The 14954-nt window shown below is 39.3% G+C and overlaps 1 protein-coding gene across 3 annotated transcripts in view; it reads right to left on the reverse strand.

Moving 5' to 3' along the window:
• Nucleotides 1-13036, reverse strand: part of EXT2 (exostosin glycosyltransferase 2) — a 129641-nt gene extending 116605 nt beyond the window's left edge. For 2 of the 3 annotated variants that reach the window (XM_089654757.1, XM_089654755.1), the window contains exons 1-3: nt 12939-13036; nt 10625-11192; nt 3574-3663 (exon numbers count right to left, since the gene is read on the reverse strand). In XM_089654757.1, the coding sequence (XP_089510883.1) occupies nt 3574-3663; nt 10625-11160 (626 nt within the window). In that variant the 5' untranslated portion in view covers nt 11161-11192; nt 12939-13036. The remainder of the gene's footprint in view (nt 1-3573; nt 3664-10624; nt 11193-12938) is intronic. The other variant, XM_089654756.1, reaches the window with a different exon arrangement.
• Between the last annotated feature and the right edge of the window lie 1918 nt (nt 13037-14954).

The raw sequence follows: 14954 nt of genomic DNA on the forward strand, positions 1-14954 counted from the left end.
ATGCGACAGCACAAGCAAGGACAGCGGCATGTGGGGGGGCAGCATTAAGAGGAATGAAGTTCCTCTTTACATTAACCACTTCAATACCAGGCACTTTCCTGCCCAGGCCATGACAATTGCGCAGTCATGCAACACTGTACCCATATTCAATTTTTATCATTTGTTTCCCATACAAATAGAGCTTTTTTTGGTGCTACTTAATCACTACTGTTTTTTTTTATTTTTTTGCTAAAAAAAAAAAAAAAAACGTGTTTCATTTCCTTAATAAAATTTTGTAAATAAATAATCATTCTTCAGAAATTTGGGCCAAAATGTATTCTGCTACATTTTTTTGGTGAAAAAAAACAAATCAGTGTATATTATTTAGTCTAGATTTTTTTTTGCTAAATAAAAAATGAAAAAAAAAAAAGGAAAATTTTGAAAAAAAAAAGTGTTTCATTTCCATTATAAAATTTTGCAAATAAATAATCATTCTTCAGAAATTTAGGCCACAATGTATTCTGCTACATTTCTTTGGTGAAAAAAACAAATCAGTGTTTATTATTTAGTCTGTAGGAAGGTTATACAGTCCACAAACTATGGGATATATCTGAAAATCGATCAATCCTGATCAGTGTACTGATGGCACTGATCTAACGTCCTGACAACTGAAAATGCCAGGAGAGTACAAATACCCCTCCCCCCCCCATGACCCCTTTTTGGAAAGTTTTTTGAAGATGTAATTTGTTGTAATCATTTTTATAATAAATTAAAAAAATATTTTTCACAATTTTTTTTTCTTTTTACATATTGCCACCAGTGCAGTACAGCGTCCTCATATAACTGGTAGCATTTCAAACATGTCAATATATTTGGGAAGAATATTTTGAAAATATATTTCTAATATATTTTTCTTCCGTGTGGGGCCACAAAAAGTAAAATTCAGAAGCTACAAAAACTGCAGCTGCTGACTTTTAAAAAACAGCCACTTACCTGTCCCAGGATTTAGCATTGTCCTCCCCGCAGCCCGTTTCACCGGCCGTCCTGTGTCCCAGGCGCCGGCATCTTCAGTGTGGGCACCCGGCTGCGACAGCTTGCGGCTTCACAGCCAGGTGCCCACTGAGCATGTGCGAGTAGCGCTGCACTTCATGAATGGTCCTGTAGTCTTCTGGGACCTGTCATTGTCCCAGAAGACTACAGGGAGGGAGGACAACTTCTGCTTCCGATCACCTAGGCAATAGCAGCACATGTGGGAGCGGGTACCTGTCAATTTTGGGTACCCACTCCCTCCTTCACTCCCCAAAGGTGGCAATCCTTAATGGGGAACAGGGGATCAGTCTTTAAAGCGGAATGCCCTCTTTTGGGTGGAGCTCCGCTTTAAGAAGGTCAGCAGCTTGGATGAGCACTGATTGAGAACTGACCCATTTCTCTGGAACATGGCATTACTGCCACCTTCTGGACGTCAGAGAGAATACTACGGCCTTTTTTTTTTTTTTAATTCACAAAACACATACAAATGCCTCGGTTAATGTAATTTTCAGTTTACGAATGAAAATCCACTGAAAATAACGCCTCGGTTTACAAATGTTTTTCGCAATACGGACAGATTAATTGGTTTTCAATGCATTTACAAATTTTTTTAAAATCATGTCCCTGTACAGTATTTATGCCTTAAAATGCACTTTATAAAGAGTTTTGAACAGATAAAAGACTTTATTTTTTACTTTTTTCTGACCTCCGGAACGGATTAATTAGTTTTCAATGCATTTACGAATTTTTCTTTAATCCATTTTCTTTAATTCATATCCCTTTATGCCTTTAAAGTGCACTTTATAAAGAGTTTTGAACAGATAAAACTTTTTTTTGTCTTTTTTCTGACCTCCGGAACGGATTGATTTTCAATGCATTTACAAATTCATTTTTAATCATGTCTCTGTACAGTATTTATGCCTTTAACCATTTCAATACCGGGCAATTTTACACCTTCCCTCCCAGGCCATTTTTCAGGTTTCAGCGCTCTCACACTTTGAATGACAATTGCGCGGTCATACAACATTGTACCCAAACTAAAATTTTATCATTTTCTTCACACAACTAGAGCTTTCTTTTGGTGGTATTTAATCACGGCCGGGGTTTTTATTTTTTCCTAAATTAACAAAAAAAAACCAAAAATTTTGAAAAAAAAACAAGTTTTTCTTTGTTTCTGTTATAAAAGTTTACAAATAAATAATTGTTCTTCATAAATTTAGGCCGAGATGTATTCTGCTACATGTCTTTGGTGAAAATAACCCAAATTAGGATGTATTTTTTAGTTTGTAGGAAAGTTATAGAGTTCACAAACTATGGTATAGATCTGATTATTGATCAATCCTGAAGTACTGACAGCCAATCTAATTTCTTGAGGTCCAAGAATGTCAGGACAGTACAGATATCCCCCAAATGTCAGGACGGTACAGATATCCCCCAAATGTCAGGACAGTACAGATATCCCCCAAATGTCAGAACAGTACAGATATCCCCCAAATGACCCCTTTTTGCAGAGTAGACAGTCCGACGTGCTTCATAAGAGGCATGGCAAGTTTTTTGAAGTTGTATTTTTTTGTCATAATTTTTCGGAAAATGAAAAAATTAAAAAAATTATTTTCACTATTTTTTTTTTTAACATACTGTCACCAGTGCAGTACAGCGTCATCATATAACTGGCATGGCGGTGATCAGGGACACTGACTGGTGACAGTATGAAAAAAAAAATTTTTTTTTTTTTTCTAATTATTTTTTTGTGTTTTTTTATTTTTTATTACATTTTTTTTATTTTTTTAAGATTTTTTTTTTATATTTTACTTATGATTATTTATTTGTAAAATTTTATAATGGAAAGAATTACTTTGCTATAAGCAAGCATTTACCTGAATGAAATTTTTTTTTGTTTGTTTGTTTTTTTGTGCTTGGCTGTGATTTGGCCACAGCTAATCACATGACATGTGCATGTGATCGCTGTGACCATTCACAGCTAGGCACTAGTATACAATGGATGGCATGAATGAAGCCATCCATTGTATACAACTGTCATGTGACGTGCTGTGATTGGTCACAGCAGGTCACATGGTACCGTCAACGGGGGCTGGTACTCAGATCTGTCATCGGCCGTGTCCGAGGTACACGGCCGGTGACAGGCTGCGCGGCTCTGCAACTGCGCATGTGCGGGAGCATGCCAAATGGTGTGCACCCGGAAAGCTGAAGCATTTTTGCGGCCGGGCGGCTAATGGTTAAAGTGCACTTTATAAAGAGTTTTGAACAGATAAGACTTTTTTTTTACTTTTTTCTGACCTGTGGAACGGATTAATTGGTTTTCAATGCATTCCTATAGGAAACCACATTTTGGTTTACGAATATTTCGCAATACGAAAAGTCCTGCAGAACGCATTAAATTCGTAAACCGAGGTACGCCTGTAATTTAGGTCTTAAAAAAGAGAGAAAAAACAAACAAACCACAAATAACCTGCATGATATTTTTTCCTGTCCCTTCTTTGTTCCAAAACTTTCCATCCAAACTGAAAAAGTCCTGAAGAGCCGTTGAGAACTATCACAACTTACCTGTCTCGGGGTACATCCAGGGCAGTGTTATAATCGGGGGGTCCTCCAGGTAACATGTTAAACAGTAAGTGATTGGTCCCTCGATCCCACCTATCGGGAAGACAATTTAGAAGCTCTAGAATTAACAATGACTGTTAAGAGACATACAATACAAGCAAGCTTGTTTAATAAATGATTTAACCACTTCAGCTCTGGAAGGTTTTACCCCCTTCATGACCAGACCATTTTCTGCTATTCGGCACTGCGCTACTTTAACTGGTAATTGCCAGGTCATGCACCGCTGTACCCAAATGAAATTAATACCTTTTTTTTCACACAAATAGAGTTTCCTTTTGGTGGTATTTTGATCACCACTGGGCGTTTTATTGTTTGTGATATAAATGAAAAATTTTTTTGGAAAAAGTAAAAAAAAAATATTTTTTACTTTCCGCTAGAAGGGCCAGTTCCACGCTACATGTGTTTGAATTGCATTTTTTTCTGCATCCAAAATGCACATAAAGTAGGTTATATGGTTGTCAATGTCATAATAATAATAATTTCCAAAATAATATTTATCAATATTAATTTCCAAAATAATTTATAATAATAATCAAAAATTTCAGTCTTTTTTTCATGATATAAATGAAAAAAAGACTGAAATTTTTGGAAAAAGAAAAAAAAAATATTTTACTTTCCGCTATAAGGGCCAGTTTCACACTACATGCGTTTGAATTTTTTTTTCTGCATCCAAAATGCACAGAAAGTAGGTTATATGGTTGTCAATGTCATAGTTCACATCAGCGCTTGCAGTTCCAGTGCGTTCCGGTTGCAGAAAAAAAAAAGTAGAACATGCTGCGTTTTTTTTTTGCACAGATCTGTACTGGAACATCGTAAAACGCATCAAAAATGCACCGGAATGCACATGTCCCTATTTCAACTGAAGAAAAAATGAACTGGAATGAATAAAAAACCCATCAAAATTGCACCAGAACATGTCAAAAACACACATGCGGAAAGCATCTGGACTGAGTTTCTATAGTGTGAATCGGCCCTAAAACATATCCAATAAAAATTTTTAAAAAATCAAATTTCTTCATAAATTTTGGACAAAATGTATTCTGCGACATGTCTTGATAAAATAAAAAAAAATCCCAATAAGTGTATATTGAATTTTTTGTGTGAAAGATTTAATGCCTACAAATGATGTTATATACAGTTAGGTCCATATATATTGGACACAGGCACAATTTTCATACTTTTGGCTCTGTATTCCACCAGAATAAATTAAAATGAAACAATCCAAATGACAAAGTGCAGATTTTCAGCTTTAATTCAAGGGGTTCAACATAAATATCAAGTACAAATTTTAGAGACTGGAACCATTTTTATACACAGTCCCTCCATTTTCAGGGGCTCAGTAATTGGACAATTGAATAGAATCATAAATAAAATGTTCATTTTTAATATTTTGTTGAGAATCCTTTACTGGCAATGACTGCCTGAAGTCTGGAACCCATGGACATTGCCAAAGACTGGGTTTCCTCCTTTCTGATGCTTTGCCTGAAGTCTGGAACCCATGGACATTATCAAATACTGGGTTTCCTCCTTTCTGATGCTTTGCCTGGAGTCTGGAACCCATGGACATGACCACAGACTGGGTTTCCTCCTTTCTGATGCTTCGCCTGAAGTCTGTAACCCATGGACATTACCAAAGACTGGCTTTCCTCCTTTCTGATGCTTTGCCTGAAGTCTGGAACCCATGGACATTATCAAATACTGGGTTTCCTCCTTTCTGATGCTTTGCCTGGAGTCTGGAACCCATGGACATGACCACAGACTGGGTTTCCTCCTTTCTGATGCTTCGCCTGAAGTCTGTAACCCATGGACATTACCAAAGACTGGCTTTCCTCCTTTCTGATGCTTCGCCTGAAGTCTGGAACCCATGGACATTACCAAAGACTGGCTTTCCTCTTTTCTGATGCTTTACCTGAAGTCTGGAACCCATGGACATGACCATAGACTGGGTTTCCTCCTTTCTGATGCTTTGTCAGGTTCTAACTGCAGCTGTCTTCAGTTGTTCTTTGTTTGTGGGTCTTTCTGTCTTTAGTTTTGCTTTCAGCCAGTGAAATGCATGCTCAATGGGGCTGAGATCAGGTGATTGACTTGGCCATTGCAGAATCTTCCACTTCTTTTCCTTCAAAAACTTCTTGGTTGCTTCTGCAGTGTGTTTTGGATCATTGTCCATCTGTACTGTGAAGTGCCGTCCAATCAACTTTGCTGCATTTGGCTGAATCTGGGCTGCCAGTATATCTGTAAACACGGCAGAATTCATCCGGCTGTCTTCTGTCACATCATCAATAAACACCAATGACCCAGTGCCACTGGAAGCCATGCATGTCCATGTCATCACACTGCCTCCACCATGTTTTACAGATGACGTTGTGTGCTTTGGATCATGAGCCGTTCCAAGCCTTCGCCACACTTTTTTCTTCCCATCATTCTGGTACAGATTCATCTTAGTTTCCTCCATCCAAAGAACGCTTTTCCAGAACTGGTCTGGCTTTTTTTAGATGTTTTTTGGCAAAGTCTAATCTGGCTTTTCTATTCTTCAGGCTTATGAATGGTTTGCACCTTGTGGTAAACCCTCTGTATTTGCTCTCGTGAATTCTTCTCTTGATTGTAGACTTTGACAATGATACGCCCACCTCCTGGAGAGTATCCTTCACTTGTCTGGATGTCGTGAATGGGTTTTTCTTTACCATAGAGAGGATCCTGCGATCATCCACCACTGTAGTCTTCCGTGGATGTCCATGCCTTTTTATGTTGCTGAGCTCACCAGTGCGTTCTTCTTTCCTCAGAATGTACCAAACTGTTGATTTTTCCACTCCTAACGTTGCTGCGATCTCTCTGATGGATTTGTTTCGTTTTTGAAGCCTTACAATGGCCTGTTTCACTTGCATGGACAGCTCCTTTGAAAGCACGATGTAGGTTCACAGCAATAGATTCCAAATGCAAATACCGCACTTAGAATCAACTCCAGACCTTTTATCTGCTTAACTGATGAAGAAATAACGAAGGAGTAGCCCACACCTGGCCATGAAACAGCTTTTGATTCAACTGTCCAATTACCTTTGGTCCCTTGAAAATAGGGGGGTGACTACTCTTAAGAACTATAATTTCTAAACCCTTCCTCCAATTTGGATGTACGTACCCTCATATTAAACCTGAGAGTGTGCACTGTCCGCCCATATCCATTATAGAACTATAGCTTGAATATGTTTTAGTAAATACCTGAAAAAAAAACTGAAATTGCGCCTGTGTCCAAATGTACCAAACTGTTGATTTGGCCACTCCTAATGTTGCTGCAATCTCTCTGATGGATTTGTAAATTTCCTTTTTAACTAGTAAAAAGTTGCACCCAAGCACTTAAGACCCACCCCACACTCCAACATATATGCACGTACGAACGTAAACACACACGCCGAGGTGCCTACATGTGAAAACATCAAGTGCGACACACGTTACATATCACCGCACACGCCCGAATGAGAGCAATAATTCTAGCACCAGACCTCCTTTGTAAAACTAAAGTGATGGCTTTAAAAGTGTCACCTATATAAAATATAAGGTCCTAAAGTTTGTCGGCATTTCACAAGCGCATGCAAATGTAAGGTTTCACATGTTGGGTATCTAGTTACTCGGTGCAACCTCATTTTTATATTTTACCAACAAAAGACAAGACTGGGGCCCCGATTTAGTCCCTGGACAAGTAGTTTTTTTCAAAAATTTCCAGACCCCTGCATATAGGTGTGCTAGTCAGGTGTCCCCATACTAGTGGCCATATAGTAGGTGAGAAAGTCACATGTGATTTGTTGGTTTGGTGGCCACATGTTGGTCATATAGTGGGTGTGATGGTAAGGTGGTCACATAATGTTGGCCATATAGCAAAAGTGATGGTCAGGTGTCCACATAATGTTGGCCATATAGTCGGTGTTACGGTCAGTTGTACTGTTGGCCACACAGTAGGTGTGATGGTCTGGTGTCCACATGCTGTTGGCCATATAGTTGTTTGTGATGCTCAGATGTCAGCATACTGTTGGCCATATAGTAGGTGTGATGGTAAGGTTTCCACATACTGTACTACTGGCCACATAGCAGATTTGATGGTCAAGTGTTCACATATAGTAAGTGTTGGCCATATTATGGATGCAAGGGTCAAGAGTCCACATACTGTTACTTGTGATGCTCAGATGTCTACACACTGTTGATCATATACATTTGTATGTCCATACTGTTGGCCATATAGTAGGTGACATGGTCAGATTTCGACATACTGTTGGCCATATAGTAGGTGAGATGGTCAGGTTTCTGCATACTGTTGGCCATATAGTAGGTGAGATGGTCAGGTTTCGACATACTGTTGGCCATATAGTAGGTGAGATGGTCAGGTTTCGACATACTGTTGGCCACGTAGCAGATTTGATTGCCAGGTGTCCACATACCGTTGGTCATATAGTAGATGATGGTCAGGTGTCCACATGTTGAGCATATGGGAGCTGTGAAGGCCAGGTGTCCACATGTTGGCCATACAGTAGGTGTGATGGTAAAGTCCCCACATACTGTTGGGTATACAGTACGGTAGGTGTGATGGTCAGGTGTCCACGTTGGCCATATATTAGGTGTGATGGTCAGGTGTCCACATACAGTTGGGTATATGGTAGGTGTGATGGTCAGGTGTCCACATGCTGGCCATATGGTAGGTGTGATAGTCAGGTGTCCACATACTGTTTGGTATATGGTAGGTGTGAAGGCCAGTTTTCTACATTGTTGATCATATAGTAGGTGTGACAGTCAGGTGTCCCCATACTGCTGGGTATCTGGTAGGTATGAAGGTCAGGTGTACACACAAAATGAAGTGTCCACCTGACACTGGTATAGCAAGCGATCAAGTATACGGAATGGACGAGCCCCGTTCACCGCGGACACCTCGCCGACAGCTCCAGGGAACGTCCTGACGTCATCCAATAAGCTCCGCCCTACGCGTTTCGTCACTCTGACGTCCTCACAGAGCGGCTCCGTGAGGACGTCAGAGTGACGAAACGCGTAGGGCGGAGCTTATTGGATGACGTCAGGACGTTCCCTGGAGCTGTCGGCGAGGTGTCCGCGGTGAACGGGGCTCGTCCATTCCGTATACTTGATCGCTTGCTATACCAGTGTCAGGTGGACACTTCATTTTGTGAGTAGGATGCAATTGAAATAAAAGCTTTAAATGGTTCTTACTTGCTGCACCATCATGCCTTTTCTTTATTTTTGAGTGATTTTACTATACAATTGGAGGATGATCGTTGTATAAGGAGTCTTGGCTATACCTCAAAATCACTGCAGAGTATTGTTCCTGCTATCTGGAAGTGTCTATACTATAGAGTGCTACTTCATGATCTACTTACTCATCGCTCCCAGAGCAAACGCGCTTGTGCTGATTTATAATCTAATCAGCATTGAGCTCTGGTGAGTTCATTCCATTCATTTGGTGGTGGATAAAGCACGGTGGAATTATATGTTTAAAGAAGAAGAAATTTTCTGTTCTTTGTGGTGTTGGACTTTCTTTTGTACACTTATATACACGAAATTTATGGATTATTTTCACTAAAAAGTTTTTTATGTTTGGACTTTTGACACATATATTTATGATGTTAATATATATTTAGCGCATTCCTATTGCTGATTTTTTACATTTTACCAATAGTTTGGGTTAAAGGTTTGCTGCTGGAGAGGATTGATATTGTTGATTGGCGCTTTCTTTTCTTGTTTTTCCAGGTGTACACACTGTTTGTCATATAGTTGGTGTGTTGGTCAGGTGTCCATATGTTGGCTATATATTAGGTGTGATGGTCAGGTGTCCACATACTGTTGGGCTATGGTAGGTGTGATGGTCAGGTGCCAACATTGTTGGTCATATCGTAGGTGTGATGGACAGGTGACCACATACTGTTGGGCATATGGTAGGTGTGAAGGTCAGGTGTACACACTGTTTGTCATATAGTTGGTCAGGTGTCCATATGTTGGCTATATATTAGGTGTGATGGTCAGGTGTCCACATGTTGGCTATATATTAGGTGTGATGGTCAGGTGTCCACATTGTTGGTCATATAGTAGGTGTGATGGTCAGGTGTCCACATTGTTGGTCATATAGCAGGTGTGATGGTCAGGTGTCCACATGTTGGCTATATATTAGGTTTGATGGTCAGGTGTCCACATTGTTGGTCATATAGTAGGTGTGATGGTCAGGTGTCCACATTGTTTGTCATGTAGTAGGTGTGATGGTCAGGTGTCCACATGTTGGCTATATATTAGGTGTGATGGTCAGGTGTCCACATTGTTGGTCATATAGTAGGTGTGATGGTTGGGTGTCCACATGTTGGCTATATATTAGGTGTGATGGTCGGATGTCCACATTGTTGGTCATATAGCAGGTGTGATGGTTGGGTGTCCACATGTTGGCTATATATTAGGTGTGATGGTCAGGTGTCCACATCGTTGGTCATATAGTAGGTGTGATGGTCATGTGTCCACATTGTTGGTCATATAGTAGGTGTGATGGTCAGGTGTCCACATTGTTGGTCATATAGTTGGTGTGATGGTCAGGTGTCCACATTGTTGGTCATATAGTAGGTGTGATGGTCAGGTGTCCACATTGTTGGTCATATAGTTGGTGTGATGGTCAGGTGTCCACATTGTTGGTCATATAGTAGGTGTGATGGTTGGGTGTCCACATTGTTGGTCATATAGTAGGTGTGATGGTTGGGTGTCCACATTGTTGGTCATATAGTTGGTGTGATGGTCAGGTGTCCACATTGTTGGTCATATAGTAGGTGTGATGGTTGGGTGTCCACATTGTTGGTCATATAGTAGGTGTGATGGTTGGGTGTCCACATTGTTGGTCATATAGCAGGTGTGATGGTCAGGTGTTCACATTGTTGGTCATATAGCAGGTGTGATGGTTGGGTGTCCACAAACCTTCCTTCAGCGAACAGAGAAGAGTCACAGAATTTTACCCCCACCACCCTTTTACCTGAGAAGCTGTGCCAAGGCCTGCGCCGTCTCCTTAATCCGCAGGTTGTTCTGATTCAGAACGTCGATGGAAGGGAGGAAGAGACAGGCTCTGTTCATGTCTTCCGTGTAGAATTCACTCTGCGAGACGGCAGTGAGCAACTGATTGTACTCCCGGGAGATCGTGCTGCCCACCGATCCCCCATATTCATCCGTGTACTTCTTCAGGGGGTAGATGTAAACTTTGACCTTGTTCTTGGGGTTGTACCCACAGCGGTAGACATCGAAGCAGGTGTGCATCCGGCAGCTCAGGTCCCCTCGTTCCGGCAGCGGGCTGTCTTCGGGAAGCCTCACGGCGGGGACGTCCTGGACGCTCTGCTTTTCGGGGCTCCAGTCACTGGACGGTTCGATGGTGTGAGGCCAAAACTGGAACATGCCGGTGGCGATGAGCCCCAGGAGCACCACTGAGAAGAGGGCGATGTAGTACACTCGATGCTTGGACTTCATTCTGGGGATCAGGACGGGACCCCGGGTGTTGTACTTTACCGAGGCGCACATACTGGACCCTCCTTCCCCGATCTCCTGCACTACTGAGAAACAGGAAGAGACAGATCATGTTAGACGATAGCAAGATAGTGTATCACTAAAAATAACCGACATCAACAGAAACTGAAACAAAAACCCCTCCTGGTTCTACATTGTATCCAAATTATAATCAATATTACATATGAAGTGTAACGGAACATGCAATGCAGATCATTCCATCTCATCATTTTGTTTTCAAGGAACGCCTCTTTTAGAGCCCAGTGACATCATCACCAGGTCTTCCAGATGGGCTTTGCTTGCAGTAAAATTGAGTCTAGTTGGGGACTCCTGTAAATGTGACAGGGCTCAGCGATAGATGAAAGAACAAATCCCCAGCATCCCTTTAGATGTGCATGCTTCTTCCACCCTGGATCCGATCTTCCACGCTGACACTGATCTTCCACCCCAGGACTAATCTTCCACCCTGCCATTGATCTTCCACCCCAACACTGATTTTCACCCTAGATCCGATCTTCCACCCCAGGACTAATCTTCTACCCTGGATCAGATCTTCCAGCACAGGACTGATCTTCCACCCTACCACTGATCTTCCACCTCAACACTGATTTTCAACCCTAGATCAGATCTTCCACCCTAAGACTATCTTCCTCTCTGGATCAGATCTTCCACCCCAGGACTAATCTTCTACCCTGGATCAGATCTTCCACCCTACCACTGATCTTCCACCCCAACACTGATTTTCAACCCTAGATCAGATCTTCCACCCCAACACTGATTTTCACCCTAGATCAGATCTTCCACCTTGACACTGGGCTTCCACTCTGGACGAGAGCTTCCACCCAGGCAGTGATCTTACACCCCAGGACTGATTTGCACCCTAGATCAGATATTTCATCCTGATCTTCAGCTCCAGGACAGATCTTCCACCCCGGATCAGATCTTCACCCTATATCAGATCTTCCACCCCAAGACAGATCTTCTGCCCTGACATTGATCTTCCACCCTGACATTGATCTTCCACCCTGACATTGATCTTCCACCCTGGATCAAATCTTCCACTCTAAGACTAATCTTCCACCCTGGATCAGATCTTCCACCCAGCACTGATCTTCCACCCTGGATCAGATCTTCCAGACACTGAACTTCCACCTCAGATCTTCTACCCCCACACTGATTTCCACCCTAGATCATATCTTCCACCCTGACAGTGGGCTTTCACTCTGGATCAGATCTTCCACCCAGACACTGATCTTCCACCCCAACACTGATTTTAAACCCTAGATCAGATTTCACCCCAACACTGATTTGCACCCTAGATCAGATCTTCCACACCAAGATAAGATCTTTCTCCCTGACACTGATCTTCCACCCTGGATCAGATCTTCTACCCCGACACTGATTTCCACCCCCAATACAGATCTTCCACCCTAACACTGGGCTTCCACCCCAGGACTGATCTTCCACCCTGGATCAGTTCTTCCACCACAACACTGATTTGCACTCTACATCAGATCTTCCACCCTGACACTGAGCTTCCACCCCAGATCAGATCTTCCATCCCAATACTGATTTTCAACCCTAGATCAGATTTTCCACCCTCGGACAAATCATCCACCCCGACAGTGATTTGCACGCTAGGTCAGATCTTCCACCCTGACACTGATTTCTATCTCCTGGAATTGATCTTCCACCCCCAGCGCTGATGTTCCATCCTGTGGGACAACTCCTTTGCCCCTCCCCCTCCGGTCCCCAATCCCCGACCGGTGTGTACAGGAAGGGGGTTCTCTTACCTCCGGCCCCAGTGGCAGCTCCTCCGGCCCCGGGCCGCCCCGCTCAGCTCAAAACCTCATCGCCCCCTCCGGACACTCAGCAGATGCGGAAACCGCGTCATTGTCAGCTGATCACATCCATCTCCCTGGAACATGTCCGCACTACAGGGGGACCGCCGCCATCTTCCCGGAGACCACACCCAAGGGGGCAATTCTATGGAATCCGAAGAAAAATCGATTATAAACCGCAGGTCTGTGTTCACATTGGATTGTTTCTGTGACAATGGCTTCCCTGTACTGCTTTCATAAAGGGAACCTGTCATCACACATCATTACATGGGAATTTATATTGTTTTATTTATTCATATTTTATTATATTATACATCTATTTTTTTATTTTTTAATGATGTATTTATTTAGTTTTATTTATTTATATATTATTTATTTACATTCTTTTATTCATTTCATTTAATTTTTTTTGTAATATTTATATATTGTTTAATATATTTGTAATTTTATTATGCATTTATGTTCTTTTATTTATATTTGTTTAGATTTTATTATATCATTACACTTTTTTATTTATTTTGATGTAATTTTATCAGGTAGAGTTGGACCACCCCACATACTTCTAGGGATATTGGCTCAGGCGCAATCCAAGAAAAAAGTACCTAAAATATGTAGCAGGTAATAGGTGTACTGAACAACTGGAGTCCTGTTGAGTGCACCTACTGCATAGATTTTTTAAATTATATATTTATATTCATTTGTCTATTTTGTATTTTAATATGTATTTATATTATTTTAATTGTTTAATTTTTATTTAATATTTAGATTTTTTTTATTTTATTATGTATTTGTATTTTTTATTTCTTTATTTTATTAGATATTTATACTTTTTTATATTTTGTATTTATATTATTTTATGTATTCATATTTAATTTTATTATATATTTATATTGTCTTATTTATATTTGCTGTTTATTTATGCATTTTTTTTTTAAATTTATATTTTATTGCATAATTATATTCTTATTTTGTCTTTTTTTATGTATTCATATTCTATGTATTTATATTCTTTTGTTTATTTTTTTTTTTATTATTATTTAGTTATATTCATTGGGTTATTTATTTATATTTTATTTTATTTCAGATTGTATCTTATTTTAATGTATTTATATTCTTTTACTTATTTATATTTTATTATGTATTTATATTCTTTATATATATATATATATATGTATATGTGTGTATATATATATATATATATATGTATATGTATATATATATATGTGTATATATATATATATATATATGTGTGTGTGTATATATAGTATATGTGTATATATATATATGTGTGTATATATGTATATATAGTATATGTGTATATATGTGTGTGTGTGTATGTGTATATATATATATATATATATATATATATATGATTTATATATATATATATATGATTTATATATATGATTGTATTATGCATGTATAGTACTTTATTTGTTTACATTTATTTTACTATATATTATTTATTCTTTGATGCATGTAATTTTATTGTATACTTTTATTTAATTAAGGCTAAATATATATGTGTGTGTGTGTGTGTGTATATATATATATATATATATATATATATATATATATATATATAATTTTTATTTTCTTTACTAATATATATATATATATATATATATATATATATATGTAAATATATATATAATATTTTTTCTTTTTTTAAATATATACATATATATATATAAAAATTATTTGTATTTACCTATAATACCCATATTGTGTTATGCTTTTTCAGTTCCCTTTTTTGCTCAGTGGTGCAAGTTCTTTTGTGCATTAAAAAAAAATATAAAAGAACAGTTTAGAAACTGTATGCATAAACAAAGAAAACAACAAATCATATAATATAAACATAAATAATATTTAAAAAATTGCAATAATTAATAATTAACATATAAAAAAGACCCAAAACTATGTGCTTCAGGTACCTGGTGATGTGCAAGATATATTGTGCCCTGGGAA

The sequence above is a fragment of the Staurois parvus genome, unplaced genomic scaffold, assembly GCF_062004578.1.
Source record: "Staurois parvus isolate SC_StPar_1 unplaced genomic scaffold, SC_StPar_1.0 ptg000796l, whole genome shotgun sequence".
In the NCBI taxonomy this organism is placed as follows: domain Eukaryota; kingdom Metazoa; phylum Chordata; class Amphibia; order Anura; family Ranidae; genus Staurois; species Staurois parvus.